The sequence below is a fragment of the Psammomys obesus genome, unplaced genomic scaffold, assembly GCF_907164565.1.
Source record: "Psammomys obesus unplaced genomic scaffold, mPsaObe1.curated_primary_1811, whole genome shotgun sequence".
In the NCBI taxonomy this organism is placed as follows: domain Eukaryota; kingdom Metazoa; phylum Chordata; class Mammalia; order Rodentia; family Muridae; genus Psammomys; species Psammomys obesus.
The window spans coordinates 6,176,978-6,190,957 of NW_026592732.1; the positions used below are offsets into that span (position 1 = coordinate 6,176,978).

The 13,980-nt window shown below is 45.7% G+C and overlaps 1 protein-coding gene across 1 annotated transcript in view; it reads left to right on the forward strand.

The window, feature by feature from the left end:
* Window positions 1–255: 255 nt before the first annotated feature.
* Pgr (progesterone receptor) overlaps window positions 256–13,980 on the forward strand; it is a 58,689-nt gene continuing 44,964 nt past the window's right edge. The window contains exons 1-2 of the mRNA XM_055615569.1: window positions 256–1,880; window positions 3,506–3,657. Of these exons, the coding sequence (XP_055471544.1) occupies window positions 256–1,880; window positions 3,506–3,657 (1,777 nt within the window). The remainder of the gene's footprint in view (window positions 1,881–3,505; window positions 3,658–13,980) is intronic.

Below are 13,980 nucleotides of genomic sequence, written 5' to 3' on the forward strand. Positions count from 1 at the left end.
CCAGCTACTTCTTCCTGCCCTCACCCCACCGCCGGGACAACTCGACTGCCACCCTTCCTCTGCGTCTGGGTGGAGGGTAAGGACCGGAGCTGACCAACACCGCCCCTCCCGACCAGGAGGTGGAGATCCGACGGGTCCTGAGATTCAACACCCCCTTCCCCCCTCCCCCTGCCCCTATATCACCGGCACCCCTCCTCCTTCCTTTTTCCCTCCTCCCTGGAGATAGGGGAGGAGAAAAGGGGATCCCGGGTCATCATGACTGAGCTGCAGGCAAAGGATCCTCGGGCTCCCCACGCGACGGGCACCGCACCCTCCCCCACCCACGTCGGGTCCCCCTTGCTTGGACGGCTGGAACCCGGTCCCTTCCAGGGAAGTCAGCCCTCGGACGCGTCCGCATCGTCTGTAGTCTCGCCTTTACAGATCTCCCTGGAAGGGCTGCTCTTCCCTAGGTCCTGCCAGGGGCCTGAGCTCCTAGACGGAAAGACACCGGGGCAGCCGTCGCTGTCCGACGTGGAGGGAGCGTTCTCCGGAGTCGGAGCCGCTCGTGGGGCAGGAGGCAGCAATCCCAGAGCCTCCGAGAAGGACAGCAGACTCTTAGACAGTGTCTTAGACACGCTGCTGACGCCCTCGGGGACCAAGCAGGGTCACACCAGCCCCCCAACCTGCGAGGCCATCACTCCTTGGTGTCTCTTTGGGCCGGAGCTTCCAGAAGAACCCCGCAGCGTTCCCGCTACCAAGGGGTTGCTGTCCCCGCTCATGAACCGGCCAGAGAGAGAGGCCGGCGACAGCTCCGGATCAGGAGCCGGGCAGAAGATGCTGCCGAAGGGGCTGTCACCCCCTCAGCATGGGCTGCTCCCGGCCTCAGGGGGTGCGCCCTGGTCAGGGCCCGCGGTGAAGCCGCTCCCTCTGCCGGCCGCGGTGGAGGTGGAGGAGGACGGGGGCCTGGAGACCGAGGGCTCCGCGGCTCCACTTCTGAAGAGCAAGCCTCGAGCCCCGGAAGGCGCAGGCAGCGGCGGCGGAGTCGCAGCCAGCGCGCCCGCGGCGGCTCCGGGAGGCGTCGCCCTGGTCCCCAAGGAGGACTCCCGGTTTTCCGCCCCCAGGGTCTCCTTGGAGCAAGACTCCGCGGCGGCGCCCGGGCGCTCCCCACTGGCCACCACAGTGGTGGATTTCATCCAGGTGCCCATCCTGCCTCTCAACCACCCTCTCCTGGCCGCCCGCACCCGGCAGCTGCTGGAGGGGGACGGCTACGACGGCGGGGCCTCGGCCCAGGGCGCCTTTGGCCCTCCTCGGGGCTCGCCGTCCGCGCCCTCTCCGCCGGTGCCCTGCGGCGACTTCCCGGACTGCACCTACCCTCCAGACGGCGAGCCCAAAGACGACGCGTTCCCTCTGTACGGCGACTTCCAGCCGCCGGGCTTGAAGATCAAGGAGGAAGAGGAAGGCGCGGAGGCGGCTGCGCGCTCGCCGCGCTCCTACCTGTTGGCCGGAGCCGGCGCCGCCACCTTCCCAGATTTCCCGCTGGCGCCGGCGCCGCCGCGAGCGCCGTCCTCCAGGCCCGGGGAGGCGGCGGTGGCCGGCGGCCCCGGCAGCGCGGCGGGGTCGCCCTCGCCCTCCTCGGGGTCCGCGCTGGAGTGCATCCTGTACAAGGCGGAGGGCGCCGCGCCGCCCACGCAGGGCGCCTTCCCGCCGCTGCCCTGCAAGCCCCCGGCCGCCGGCTCCTGCCTGCTCCCGCGGGACAACGTGCCCGCCGCCCCCGGGGCCGCTGCAGCATCCGCCATCTACCCGCCACTCGGCCTCAACGGGCTGCCGCAGCTGGGCTACCAGACCGCGGTGCTCAAGGACAGCCTGCCCCAGGTCTACCCGCCTTACCTCAACTACCTGAGGTGAGTACACACACGCAGCCAGCCCTGTCCTGCTCAGCTCGTCCTGCCACTCCTGGGAGCTGGGTTGCCGCAGGAGGCCTGGGCCTTGGGGACCAGACACCCACTAGCCAGTGCCTCCCTTCTCAAATTATTTGGGGGGGGCTAAGAAGGGGTACAGATGACTTGATGTGCCAGGGTGGGTTGGTACACAAGGGGGGCTCCCCTTCCCTGAGAAGAGGGGAGGGGGAATGAAGGGAAGAGATGTGAAGTGGGCGAGGGAGGAGCGGAGGGAGGAGCGGAGGGAGAGGGCTGCTATTAGGGTGTAAAGTGAATGAATTGACTGATGGGAAAACGGGGTGCAAATATTCCACTTTGTTCTGCACCCTTCTTCCAAACGTTGTCTGAAAACTTTCTGAAGCGGGACCAGCCTGGTTCAAAACCTGAGGCCACACTGTAAGACCTTTGATTGAGTCAAGGATGGGTTGGGGGCTTTGGTACAGGTACTTGTGAGAAGGGCATTGACCCGGAATGTGTGTGCGTATTGCAGAGGCTGGGGCGCTGAAGCCCAGATCCTCTGGAAGGGGTGGAGCTTAAATGAGGCTTCAGAACTGAAATCAGAAACACCTCAGCGGTCTGCGCAGATCTCTGGCCCAGTTTTCCTAGAGTGCAGTAAACTGCAGGAGGGAAGGTTTGAACGTGGGTTTAAGGCATCGAAGGCAGTGCACAGTGCGGGGAGAACACGAGCGTTCATAGTGTTTCAGATACCCTTACTCTCTTCAGACGTGTTTCCAAGAACATTTGACCTCACGTACTGACATAACGGAACGTGAGGGGAAAAAACACTCAGGGCTTGTAGTCTCACCTGCTGTGACTAGGCAAAACAATGCCAGCGCGTTAACAGTGCCTTAAAATAGCATGTATATTTATTTGCCGGAGCAATCAATCTTCCAGGGGCTGAGTTCACAAAGCGGAACCGCTGTTAAGTCCAGTTAAACTCCTGAAGCGCAGCCATATTTATTGTGACCCAGTGTTCAGGAAGGATGTCATATTTCATCCACCGAAGACAAAAATCACCTCTGTATAAGGAGCTCTCTTTAAATAAGAGTTTCTAGCTTTTTTTAAGCTGAAAGGCTGCATTGACTTTCCTTTTATTATTGCTAATGAGTGGCTAATAATTTGCATGTCCAATAAATCCACTATAGGTAGTTTATGATATCAAGTATCAAGTTTAGCTCCCTGACTTTCAAATATGTCTGTATGCATATGCACATGTGTGTATGTTTGTATGTATATGGTCCTGGGATCAGCTCCTAGAAAGGTTGCTTACCTATCATACATTAAGTCCAGGGTTCCATTCCCAGCACCCCATAAACTGGGCATGCGGCAAATGCCTCTGTTCCCAGCACTTGGAAGCTGGGTGTTTATGAGTTCAAGGCCAGGCTCTGATATGTAGCAAGTTTAAAGCCAACCTAGCTACATGAGACCTTTATCAAAACACTAAAACACAAACAAGAAAAAAATATAAATATATACTATGGTTGTATTTAAAAAAATATTTGGCCTCATCCATGCCAGTTTTAAAAAGCTTTCTTTTTTTCATATAGCAGTGTACCTAAAACTAAATGGAGTGTGTTTTGCATGTCCAGGCCAGATTCGGAAGCCAGCCAGAGCCCACAGTATGGCTTTGATTCCTTACCTCAGAAGATCTGTTTAATCTGTGGGGATGAAGCATCTGGCTGTCACTATGGTGTCCTTACCTGCGGGAGCTGTAAGGTCTTCTTTAAAAGGGCGATGGAAGGTAAGCAGCTTAATCCTCGTTCTTCCTCTCTGTTTCATTGTCACGATGGCCACTTCGTACATTTTTATTATTCCTTGTTTCTAAGAAACGGCGACATGTCTTTACAGCTTAAAAGATGGTGCCATTTAACAGTGGGCATTGCCTACTATTGCCAAGTGAATGTGGTTGGCTGTTATAACTTTTCGCCCTGTGACTCACACTTTCAACTGTAGAGTACACTCAAGTCATGAGGACTGCGCCTACACTCAGCAATTCTCACCTCTCAAGATACAGATTTACTCTAGTGATGTCTGTGCTCCTATGGATCTACCGTACAAAAAAAAAAAATCACTGTAGTAATTAAATTACATATGTGTGCTATTTATATATGTGTGCAAACATTGACATACATATATTACATGTTCACCGTGTAGTTACAAATATATGACATATACATGTATATACGCATAGGAGAACACATGATACAATTGAAAATTATCTGTTTGTCCTTTCCATAAATGCATAATATTTCTATGATAACTCTAAACAAAAGTTTAGTTTGTCTTTTTGTTTATCCTAGCTTTGTGTGTACAAGAAGACAGGAATAGTTGTTTGAAATAAATGCACAACCTGAACTTCACCATAACACAGTTTCCCCAGGATTATCTTGCTTTAAGTAACACCTGCACGTTTTTAAAGAACATTTTGGTTACATACAAAGGCAATAGTTTTGCATCAGTTTGCAAGGCATCTTTCAAACTTTATCTTCCATGGAAACACTTAAAAAATTCTCCACCTTGGTAAATGCCAAGCCAAACGTGTTTGCCTTTGAAGATTAGAATGCATGTAGAGATCATGTCACATTTTGATGTTGGAGATAAATGTATATTCTAAGAAGCTGACAGGGAGTGCTGAGGTGGACTGTGGGTGAAGCTGAGGACCTGACCATCAGCTGTCTTCTCCATTGCCTCCCAGGGTTCTGAGTTCTAACACCCTCTACTCATGAGCAGCCAGTGAGGGACTGGAGCATTCACACTTCAGTGACTTCCGGAAGGGCTCTGCGTGGAAATATGTGTCCTTCATTCACTTTTAGAAAGTTTTTTTTTTTTTAAATAAGGAACAATTTATTTAAGTGATATTGAGTGCCTTCAACTTCAGGTGCCTGGGTCCACTATGGCACCATCCAAGAGTAAGGACCTTGTCTTTTCGGACTTGTTAGTGGAGGCTTGATGGCATCCACAATATGTGCTGCTGCTTCTCAGAAGTTACTCCATGGAGTGCATGCACAGAGTGAGGGTCATCTAACTCTCATTGTCCTTGCAGTGGCATCCCAGTTTACTTTCAAAAGACGTTGTTAGTAAGACCCCATTTTAAAATGAAGTTGCAAAATGAAGCACCCTTATTTAGCAATACTTTCAAGTAACTACTAAAACTAGATATTTACAAATCATTTGTGAACTGAGAGCAAGGTGGTAATAATACTCTGTGGGTAATCCATTCATGTGGCAATTACTGTCTGCTTTCTGTTTAGATTTATGCTAAAGGTATGCTTCCGTGACTTCATTTCTCTTCTTCTTGAAAATAAAATGAGGGTAATAATGGCAGATACATTTTAAGGTACAGATTAAATGAATTCATGCATACGGTATTCAAAGAATGCCCTTGGTGATGGTTTAATCTTTAAGAAGCTCATGATAAAGCTGATATTATATGCAAAAATGATACATTTCAATAGAAGAAATTCTCATTATGCACTCAGCTAAACACTCACGAAATTTGGGAGGATTTATATGTTTTCCTGTGGGAACAGAGGGGAGGGGCTTAAGAGCTGTGTGTGTGTGTGTGTGTGTGAGAGAGAGAGAGAGAGAGAGAGAGAGAAAGAGAGAGAGAGAGAGAATATACATCAGAGGACCATTTGTGGATTAAGTTCTCTACTCCTGCTTTTACATAGGTCCTGAAGATCAAACTAATGCTATCCAGCTTGCATAGCAAGCACTTAAATTGCTGAGCCATCCTGTTAGACTGTGAGCTTGGATTTGTAGGTTCTAGAATCCTTTGGATTCTAGAAGGTATGAATCTGGAGGCTTCTGGAGGCTTCAGGAAGGTATGAAGCTCAGTTGGCGAAAGTGTAAACGAGGTTTCTAAGCATCAGGGAGAGACTTTGAAGCACACATTCAGGGAAGACAGAGAGTTAGGTCACTACGAATTGGGTGAATTGTGAATCAGTGACTAAATGCAAGTGAATAGACAGAAGCTTCTAGGCGTTTGCAGGGGAAGAAGATGTTACTGAGCTTGGTTGTGAGTAGTTCATGGTGGAGGGCTGTGTATAAGCCAAGAGGACCAGAAGAGGAATGGCAGGTCAGTTAACAGAACCAATGATGTGAATTGTAACCCTGGCAAAGTGATGAGAGAGGCTTCAGGTGAAGTATGAAGCTTTAAAGTATAAGGAGCAAATGAGGTGTAGGAAGCTACATCTCAGTGACTGTTTCATAGTCTCTACTGGACTCTTCTCATCCCCACAACAGAAGCAAGTTGTTATGCCCTCTTTACTCAGGAGGAAATCAAACTACTTTCATGACAGTTAGGAAGTGGTAAAGTCAGAATTCAAACCCAGATGGTGTGTTCCAGGGCCTCAGACCTCAATCACAGTGTTCCCTTTCAAACAATAGAAAACAAAGTCAAACATGTTTGCCAAGTGAGGAAACATCTAGAAAGCTAACCATGAATATTGAGGAAGAGAATAAAACTAGAGTGAACAGAAATCTATAATATAAAAATTTAGATCATATTAACTTCATATCTGGTGAAATTTCCTGAAGAAAAGGCTTACCTGGGTGCCAAGAGAGTGTTCTGAGTGGTTCCTCTCCCAGGCTGAGTGGGAGACAGAGGCACCTAGGACAACTGGTTTTAATTGATTTTACTGGTTTTCCATAGAAGAGAGAAGGGAAGAGAAGGGGAGGGGAGGAGAGAGAAGGGGAGGGGAGGGAAGGGAAGGGAAGGGAGAGACAAATGGAGGGAGAGAGAAGAGAGAGAGTATATAACACTCAGAAAATAGAGAACATGTATGAGGAAAATAGGCTTCTCTTGAGCTGAGTCCAGTTGGTTGAAAAGCCTATTACACTTCTTTGCCAAGATTTTGACAGTCAGTGTGAACTGGGGCATGGTCAGGAATCACACAATATCTATCATAGAGATAAAAAACAGTTGCCTGCCAATTCTACTAATGTAGGCCAGCAACCTGATCCTGCAGAAGACAGAGACACTTTTATTGGTTTATTCTGTGTGCCCAATGACCAGAAAAAATACTAGACATTCAGTAAATAAGCATTTTGTTTTATGAGCAGGTTATCACAACTAATTATGCTGCATTCTCATTATTTGGATAGTTTACTATGTGACAACATTGATAGCGTAGACATTCAATGCAGTAGAATTGAACAAATATTATAACATAATTGAAACACATTATTTACAAGACTCAAGACTACATAAGCATGGATGCATGTGTAATTGTTTTGTAATACTGTAGCATTCTGACTTGGGTATTAATTATTCATGGATGAATTACCTGAAACGCATTAGCTCACACACTAGTCATGTCCAGGCCCTATGCTGGGTTCTGCTGAGAGGCCAACAAAACAGAGTGCACACAGTTGGCCACTGTTTGAGCGGTGACACGCAGAAAAGGGCACGCTACCAATGTCTGTTAATAACTAATTACATATATGGTAAGTGACTGACTCACGCAGTGTCTGACTCCCTGAAGCACTGACTCCCTGTCAGAAGCAAGGGAGTTTAGGAAACTGTTGAGCTAGAGGAGAAATACCATGGATAGGGCCATAGTGCAAACAGGACAGAAGTCACAACGTTTTTACCAAGAAAGTGTTTCTTTGAGCTGGTGAAAATAGTTGATCATATGAAGAAGATTGACTTAGAATCAGACTTTCCTTCGCTAGCAGTAGCGGTGTGGCCACCACCAACTGCATTTCCCCATCTTTAAAGCTCAGTAATGCTCTGCCGTCCACAAAATTACCCCACAATCTCCTCCACTGTAATTCATGTAATTAGCGTTTACACTCTCCAGAAGATAGTTCCCCAATCATCGTATTTGTTTAATGTGCTCTCAGAAAGAGTTTACCACTTGGCAGTTTTCCCATTGCCCTAAAAATAAGTGTGTAGTAATTCACTGGACTTTATTTCAAAACTCTACAGCCAATTTCCTCTCAAGCTGGAGGTCTTTCTGTCTAACACTGAAAATGAATGAACATGGTTAGAGATACGGCATACTGAAGTAAGGAGGAAGTAAACGAAAAAAGCACTGAGTGGCATGTGTCTTAGTGGTCCTTCATCACTGAAAGCAGTGCTACAAGACATTTATCTTAGCCATGGCAGCTGTGCTCCTGCCGAGGCCACCGAGGCCTGAATTTTCTTCTAACTGCCCAACGAACATGGCACTGCATTGTAATTTACAAAAAATTAAACATTACTGATAAAGCTTAAGTTCTCATGATCAACACTGTTAATCTTCTCTTATTACTGTGATCCCTCAATGCCTCTACCTCAGCGTCTTAAAACATGTATATAACATCTGGAAATGTTAAAACATAAAGAGCATCATTTGCTAGAATGTATGTATCGTTGGTATTATTTTCCACGTTGCCTTTTTCGTATAATGGTGTGTGTGCACATGCATGCCTGTGTGCCCATGTAGACCTATGGATGTGTGTGCACATATGCATGTCTGTGTAACAGTGGAGGTTCACGTGTGCATGCAGACATATGCATGTGCTTGTGTTTGTACATGTGTGTGTACATATATGTCTTAGTCATGTTCTGTTGCTGTGAGGAGACACCAAGACCATGGCAACTCTTATAAAGGGAAGCAGTTAATTTGGGTTTGCTTATGGTTTTAGAGCTTTAGTCCATTCTCCTCATGGTGGAGAACGTGGTGGCACACAGGCAGAGATGGTAACTGAAAGTTCTACCTCTGCATCTGAAGGCAATGGGAAGAGGGAGACATTAGGCCTGGCTTGAGCATGGAGCCCTAAAGTCCATCCCCTTAACAAGGCCACACCTACTCCAACAAGGCCACACCTCCAGTACCTCCCAAATAGCAGAACTCCTGATGACTAAGCGTTCAACAATATGAGCCTGTGGGGCCATTCATGTTCAAGCCGCCACAATGTGTGTGTATATTTGCATTCATTCACATAGGCACGGCATTTGTGTGTCTATGCTTACACATGTGCATACTTATCTGTGAGCGTGTTCATGAATGCATATGTATGTATGCTCGTGTGTGTGTGTGTGTGTGTGTGTGTGTGTGTTCACACACGTGTATGGCTTGCGGTGCATGTGTGTGTCATTTGTGTGTATGCTTGCGTGTGCTCTGTATACGTGTGCATGTATACGTGGGTCCGTGTGTGAGTGTATGAGTGTATTTCTAACTTGCTGTTTTAAACTCTCTGGAATGCTTCAAAGGATGAAAATCCTCCTCTTCAGGCATTGCTGGAGTGAGGATTTCTTGCACTTGGTAAGCGTCCATTCTCCGGGTTTAAGCCTTTTGCTGAAATTTTTAATACACCAAATCCTCCTGCTGCTAACACAGTTTCCCTCCCTCATTTATTCACTTCCAAAGTTACTTATCTATGCTTCCTTTAAAGACAGATTGTATCAGGGCTACAGAGATAGATGTATGTGTCATCCCTGCCTGCAACTGCTGCAAAAGCAAGAAGAAACTCAAATGTAACAACCCAATGTAGTCTGCCAGATGTACAAACACATGCGATACAACTATGAATAAACACACGCATGCACACAAATGCAGAAGACATTTACGCACACATACACGAACCTCTGCTTACGCAGAGACACACGGATATATGCCCACGTGCACACAGAAGCGTGCACACATGTCCAAATACGCACAAGCACACCTTTGCGCACATTCACATGCGCCCGCATGAACATCATTACATAAAAAAGAATAGGAAAAATTCTCTGCTCTGGAGTATCGTGACATCGTAGGAGACAACAGCACAGGAGTCCGGGAGGAATGAAGGGGTCCCACAGCAATATCTGATATTCCATAAGTGGGTCACTCATCTAAAAGACCCTGGTTGGTCTTGACTATCATCTGGGACTTATAACTCCTTTATAAATCCCATAAGGTAGAGGTACTGTATTATATCTGAATTTTACCAAGAAATACCACTACCCATTAAGTCTGACTCTAATGTCTGCCTCTCTCTTTTAACTCTCACTGTGCTGATGTCTTACCAGATTGTTTTGCATTTTAAAAATATTAACTGTATTTTCAGAACGAGAGATGGCGGCCCCGGGGGAGTGGGTTTGGACACACACACACACACACACACGAAATCTGCTGTGACAGGAAATCCTTAGGTTTCATTTGGATGCTTAGTGGAACCAGAGCAAATCCTGGGCAGGTCTTATCTGTGACACCTGTAAATAAGAGGACACCGTTGAGTCAAGATTTAGCACCAGAATGTCCTGTGGTCTGGTAGACCATCACTGCTGACACCTGGAAACCATTCCTGACACATACAGCTTCTCCTTCTGTCATCAAAGGAGTGTTGACAGATTTTTAAGTGGACACATGGGTGACTTCTTTTGGTTTTTAAACCCTGTCATCATTTAAAGCGTTTGAGAGTCACATGTGAAAGTGGTATCCTATAATCCCAGCTTTAGGGAGAATCAAGCAGAAAAAAACACGAGTTTAAGGCCATCCTCATCTACACAATAAGGCCCCACTTTCTAAAAGAAGTAAGTCACGTATTCTGCACCTGCCCCATGTCTGCCTAACGACTGATGGAAGGGAAGATGAATGCAATGCCCACTGTTGCTGGGTGTGTTCATGCAAACGTTGGATGTATCCTCCATTTGATTTCTTTTTGGGAAGTCTGTCCTTTTTAATGAACTTTTCTGTGTTATTTTATAATATGATGATTCTCACAGAGTCCATCTTCTTTCTTTTTTTTTTCTCAGTTTAATGTCTACAGAACAAAGAAACAAATTTTCATTCTCAAAGACTTCACCACATTATGAAGTTAGCTTTAAATTCATTTCATCTCAACTGCTGCCTAATCTTTTGCTATTTCCTTGGCTTATCTTCATGACTCGCCATTTTTCTTGAGGTGCATTATACAATGTAGACTTCAGAAAAACATAGGTAGACTTATCATCTTCCTTACTCTGCCACAACCAAGGAACTTATTTATTCTACTGACCAAACACTTCCCGAATATGGACCACCAAACCAAAGCTGTACTCAAAGGCTTGTAGAAAACATAAAAGAAAGAACAGAATGATTATCACTAATTTATAAATGAAGGGCATCTCCTGATCTCTCTGCATGGTTAGTCATCGCCACCAGACTATGAGGCAGGATTCTTTCCCTCCATGTAAAGATGACATTAAGAAACAGCGAGTCTATTCCTCCTCCCCACAGGAGGCCTGAGGGGCCTGCTGGATTCTACCTCTGCAGTAAAAGATACAGACCTCGATTCTAAGAAGCTCAGAGGGCATGGGGATGGGGCTGACTAATAGGCAGTTTACTGGAATGGAGACTCGGGGAGCAGTCAGTAGAAGTGGAGAGGAAGTACAAACGGTTGACATTACTGTCTTTATATGGTAGAAAGGATGCTGAGTACTTCGGGTTTCTGTCTTCTGTGCCTCACAACAGTCCCTCAGGAGAATTTACCATTCTCACTTTATAGGTAAGTAGGCCAGGACTCAGATGTCAATCAAGTTCCCCAAGCAAGAGAGAACTCGGAGAGTACTCATTTCATCCTGCAAAAGGGCATCTGTTAGGACTTCCCTCCTGTATTTCCATGTATTTCTTTATTGAATCAGAACCTAGGAGTTGTTAAAATTATGTCACGAAGCATCTTATGCTCATATTAACTCACTACATGAGAATGTAATTCTCAATGACTTCAGCTAAATCCTTCCACAAAAATGAAAAAGAAAGTGAAGTTAAGTAGAGAAAAATCAGGAACTGTAGGTAGTCACCAATCTTCCCAGGTGAGCTGGCAAAGAAACCAACTGAGCAGGAGCCTCCTAGACTGTCCAGGATTCAAGAAGTTTTCAATTGACATTTGGGCGTGGCCTGTGACTGCAGCTGGAACCAGATGCATTTGGGTTCCTGCTCAGTGGGCCCCAGTTTTTTCAAGTGGAGGTTTCCCTCTTCAATAAAGAAATAAAAATGTGGGGACAGTCGATGAATTAGTGAAGCTGATATGTCCATACAAGATAGAGTTTCAATAGTCATTGCTTCTTGTACTGTAAATATCTTATAGAAAGACTGCAAAACCAGATGTGAGCTGCCTGAATGATGCAAGGAGAGATTTCAAGCTTAGATTATGGATCGCCTGGCATGGAATTGACTGGAGTGACAATAACATAAAGTTACTTATTGCAGCAGATGGCACGGCCTTACAGGAGCCACTGTGGTTCATTTTAAACAAAAGGCACAGGAGAAGCAGCGAAATGTTGATGAGTGTACGATGCTGAACTCTCTCTCACCACACACAGTTGTATCTTATTTGCATAGAACTTTAAAATAGTTTTAAACTTTAAAGACAAGCTCTGCATTGTCCTTGATAGAAGGATGTACGCTCTAAAACACTGGTCTTGTCTATGATGACAGCTTTCCCAGCAGAATGCTGCTACAGATAAAAATTATTTTTTTTTTGATAAAAAAGAAGTAATTCCCCATTGGTAGCCATCTTTGTTGTATAGAGAATGTTTTGAAAAGAGAAAGTTCCCAGGCATGATTCCCCAAGACAGAGGCACTATAAAAGGCCAAGTGTTCCGTAGTTACATGCTTATTGCAAACAGACGTTCTAGATTGTTAATCTGTCTTAGAGTTTCACCATTTAGATTATGAGCAGATTTAACAATCGTGGCAGTAATTAAATTCTTTTTACATGCCAGCAACTTTCCCAAACTGTAGAAATGGCAGAGCTGAGACGGGAGCCAGGGGCTCCTCTCCTAATCGTTGTGTCATGTCTTGCCCATCTGCTAGTGTGTAGTGCTCATCAGCATTTATAATACAAATTCCTTGAGATCAAGGAGGGTAAAAATTGGATAACTAAATTTTGAAAAGAAAAAATTCCCTAATTTTTTGGAGGGGGGTATAATAATAATAATGATAATAATAATAATAATAATAATAATATAATTAATAATAATAATAATGTAAGTAAAGGATCTCTCCTTTACTTACTGTCTCCTGGTGAGCAGACAGTTCCTTCTTCACATTGTCTGGGAGGCTCCTCTTCTTCCTTCCCTTCCCTCCTTCCCCTCCTTCCCCTCCCCTTCAATTCCCTTTCCTTCCCTTTCCTTCCATTCCTTTCCTCATAGAGAGGGCTAACTGCTAAATAAAACGTAAGCTGCTGGGATGTGTTAGCAAGTAGATTTCTGTAAATGACTTGGCCCCACCTTCAGCATGAGTCTGAAGAGGTCTCATTTGCTCTAACTATCTGACTGGCCACTTTGCTGTCATTCCCCATGATTACACTAAGGGTTTATTGTAACTGCTTGAAATGGTCTCATCTCTATCCTTGCTTCCTGGTTCTGTTCCTATTTTAGACACCAAAGTCCTGCTATTTAAACAGAAATCAGAACACACCATTTCTCTTCTCAACCCCATTCTCACTCCCACCCCATGTCTTGCCACATGCTCCCTGCTTCTGGGAAGAGCAATCACAACTCTGACAGTAAACCTCACGTTTCTCTGACAGTCACATTTTCACATCCTGCCACTGTCTTCCCTGGCAGCCTCATAGGTTACACAACCCTGGGTGAATCTCAGCATCATGGCAGATAGCTCACTCTCTCTTCGCTAGTCTCTCTTCCTATCATTTCCCTTTCACCCAATTCATTCTGGGTACCAGCTCAAATGTGTGAACTGAAAGGTGTCATATTTTGGTGACCACTAGTTTCTCATTTCATGTTCCCCTCTGTAGCATGCTAGCAGGTTGTATCTTTTAACACTCTTCCCAGCGAATGACACGTTAGAAAGGTGTGCTTAAAATGTATTTACTGGACGACACAGAAGGAGAATACTCTTCAGATTACTGTAAATGTGAGCAGAGTCTGAACAACAAGAATTAATGTCAGAAAAGAAAAGGACTGGATGAAGTTAAAAGATGGATTTACATAAGAGAAATACAGTGGTAAGGTCCAAAGCTGAGTGATGAAATGAAAATCTATACTGCAAGCCAGAAAGAGCTCACACTGAGGTGTTACTTCAGAATGATGAGAAAATAGCAGACTGGTGGAAATTGTGTGACAATTGATTGCTTGTGCTACATATGA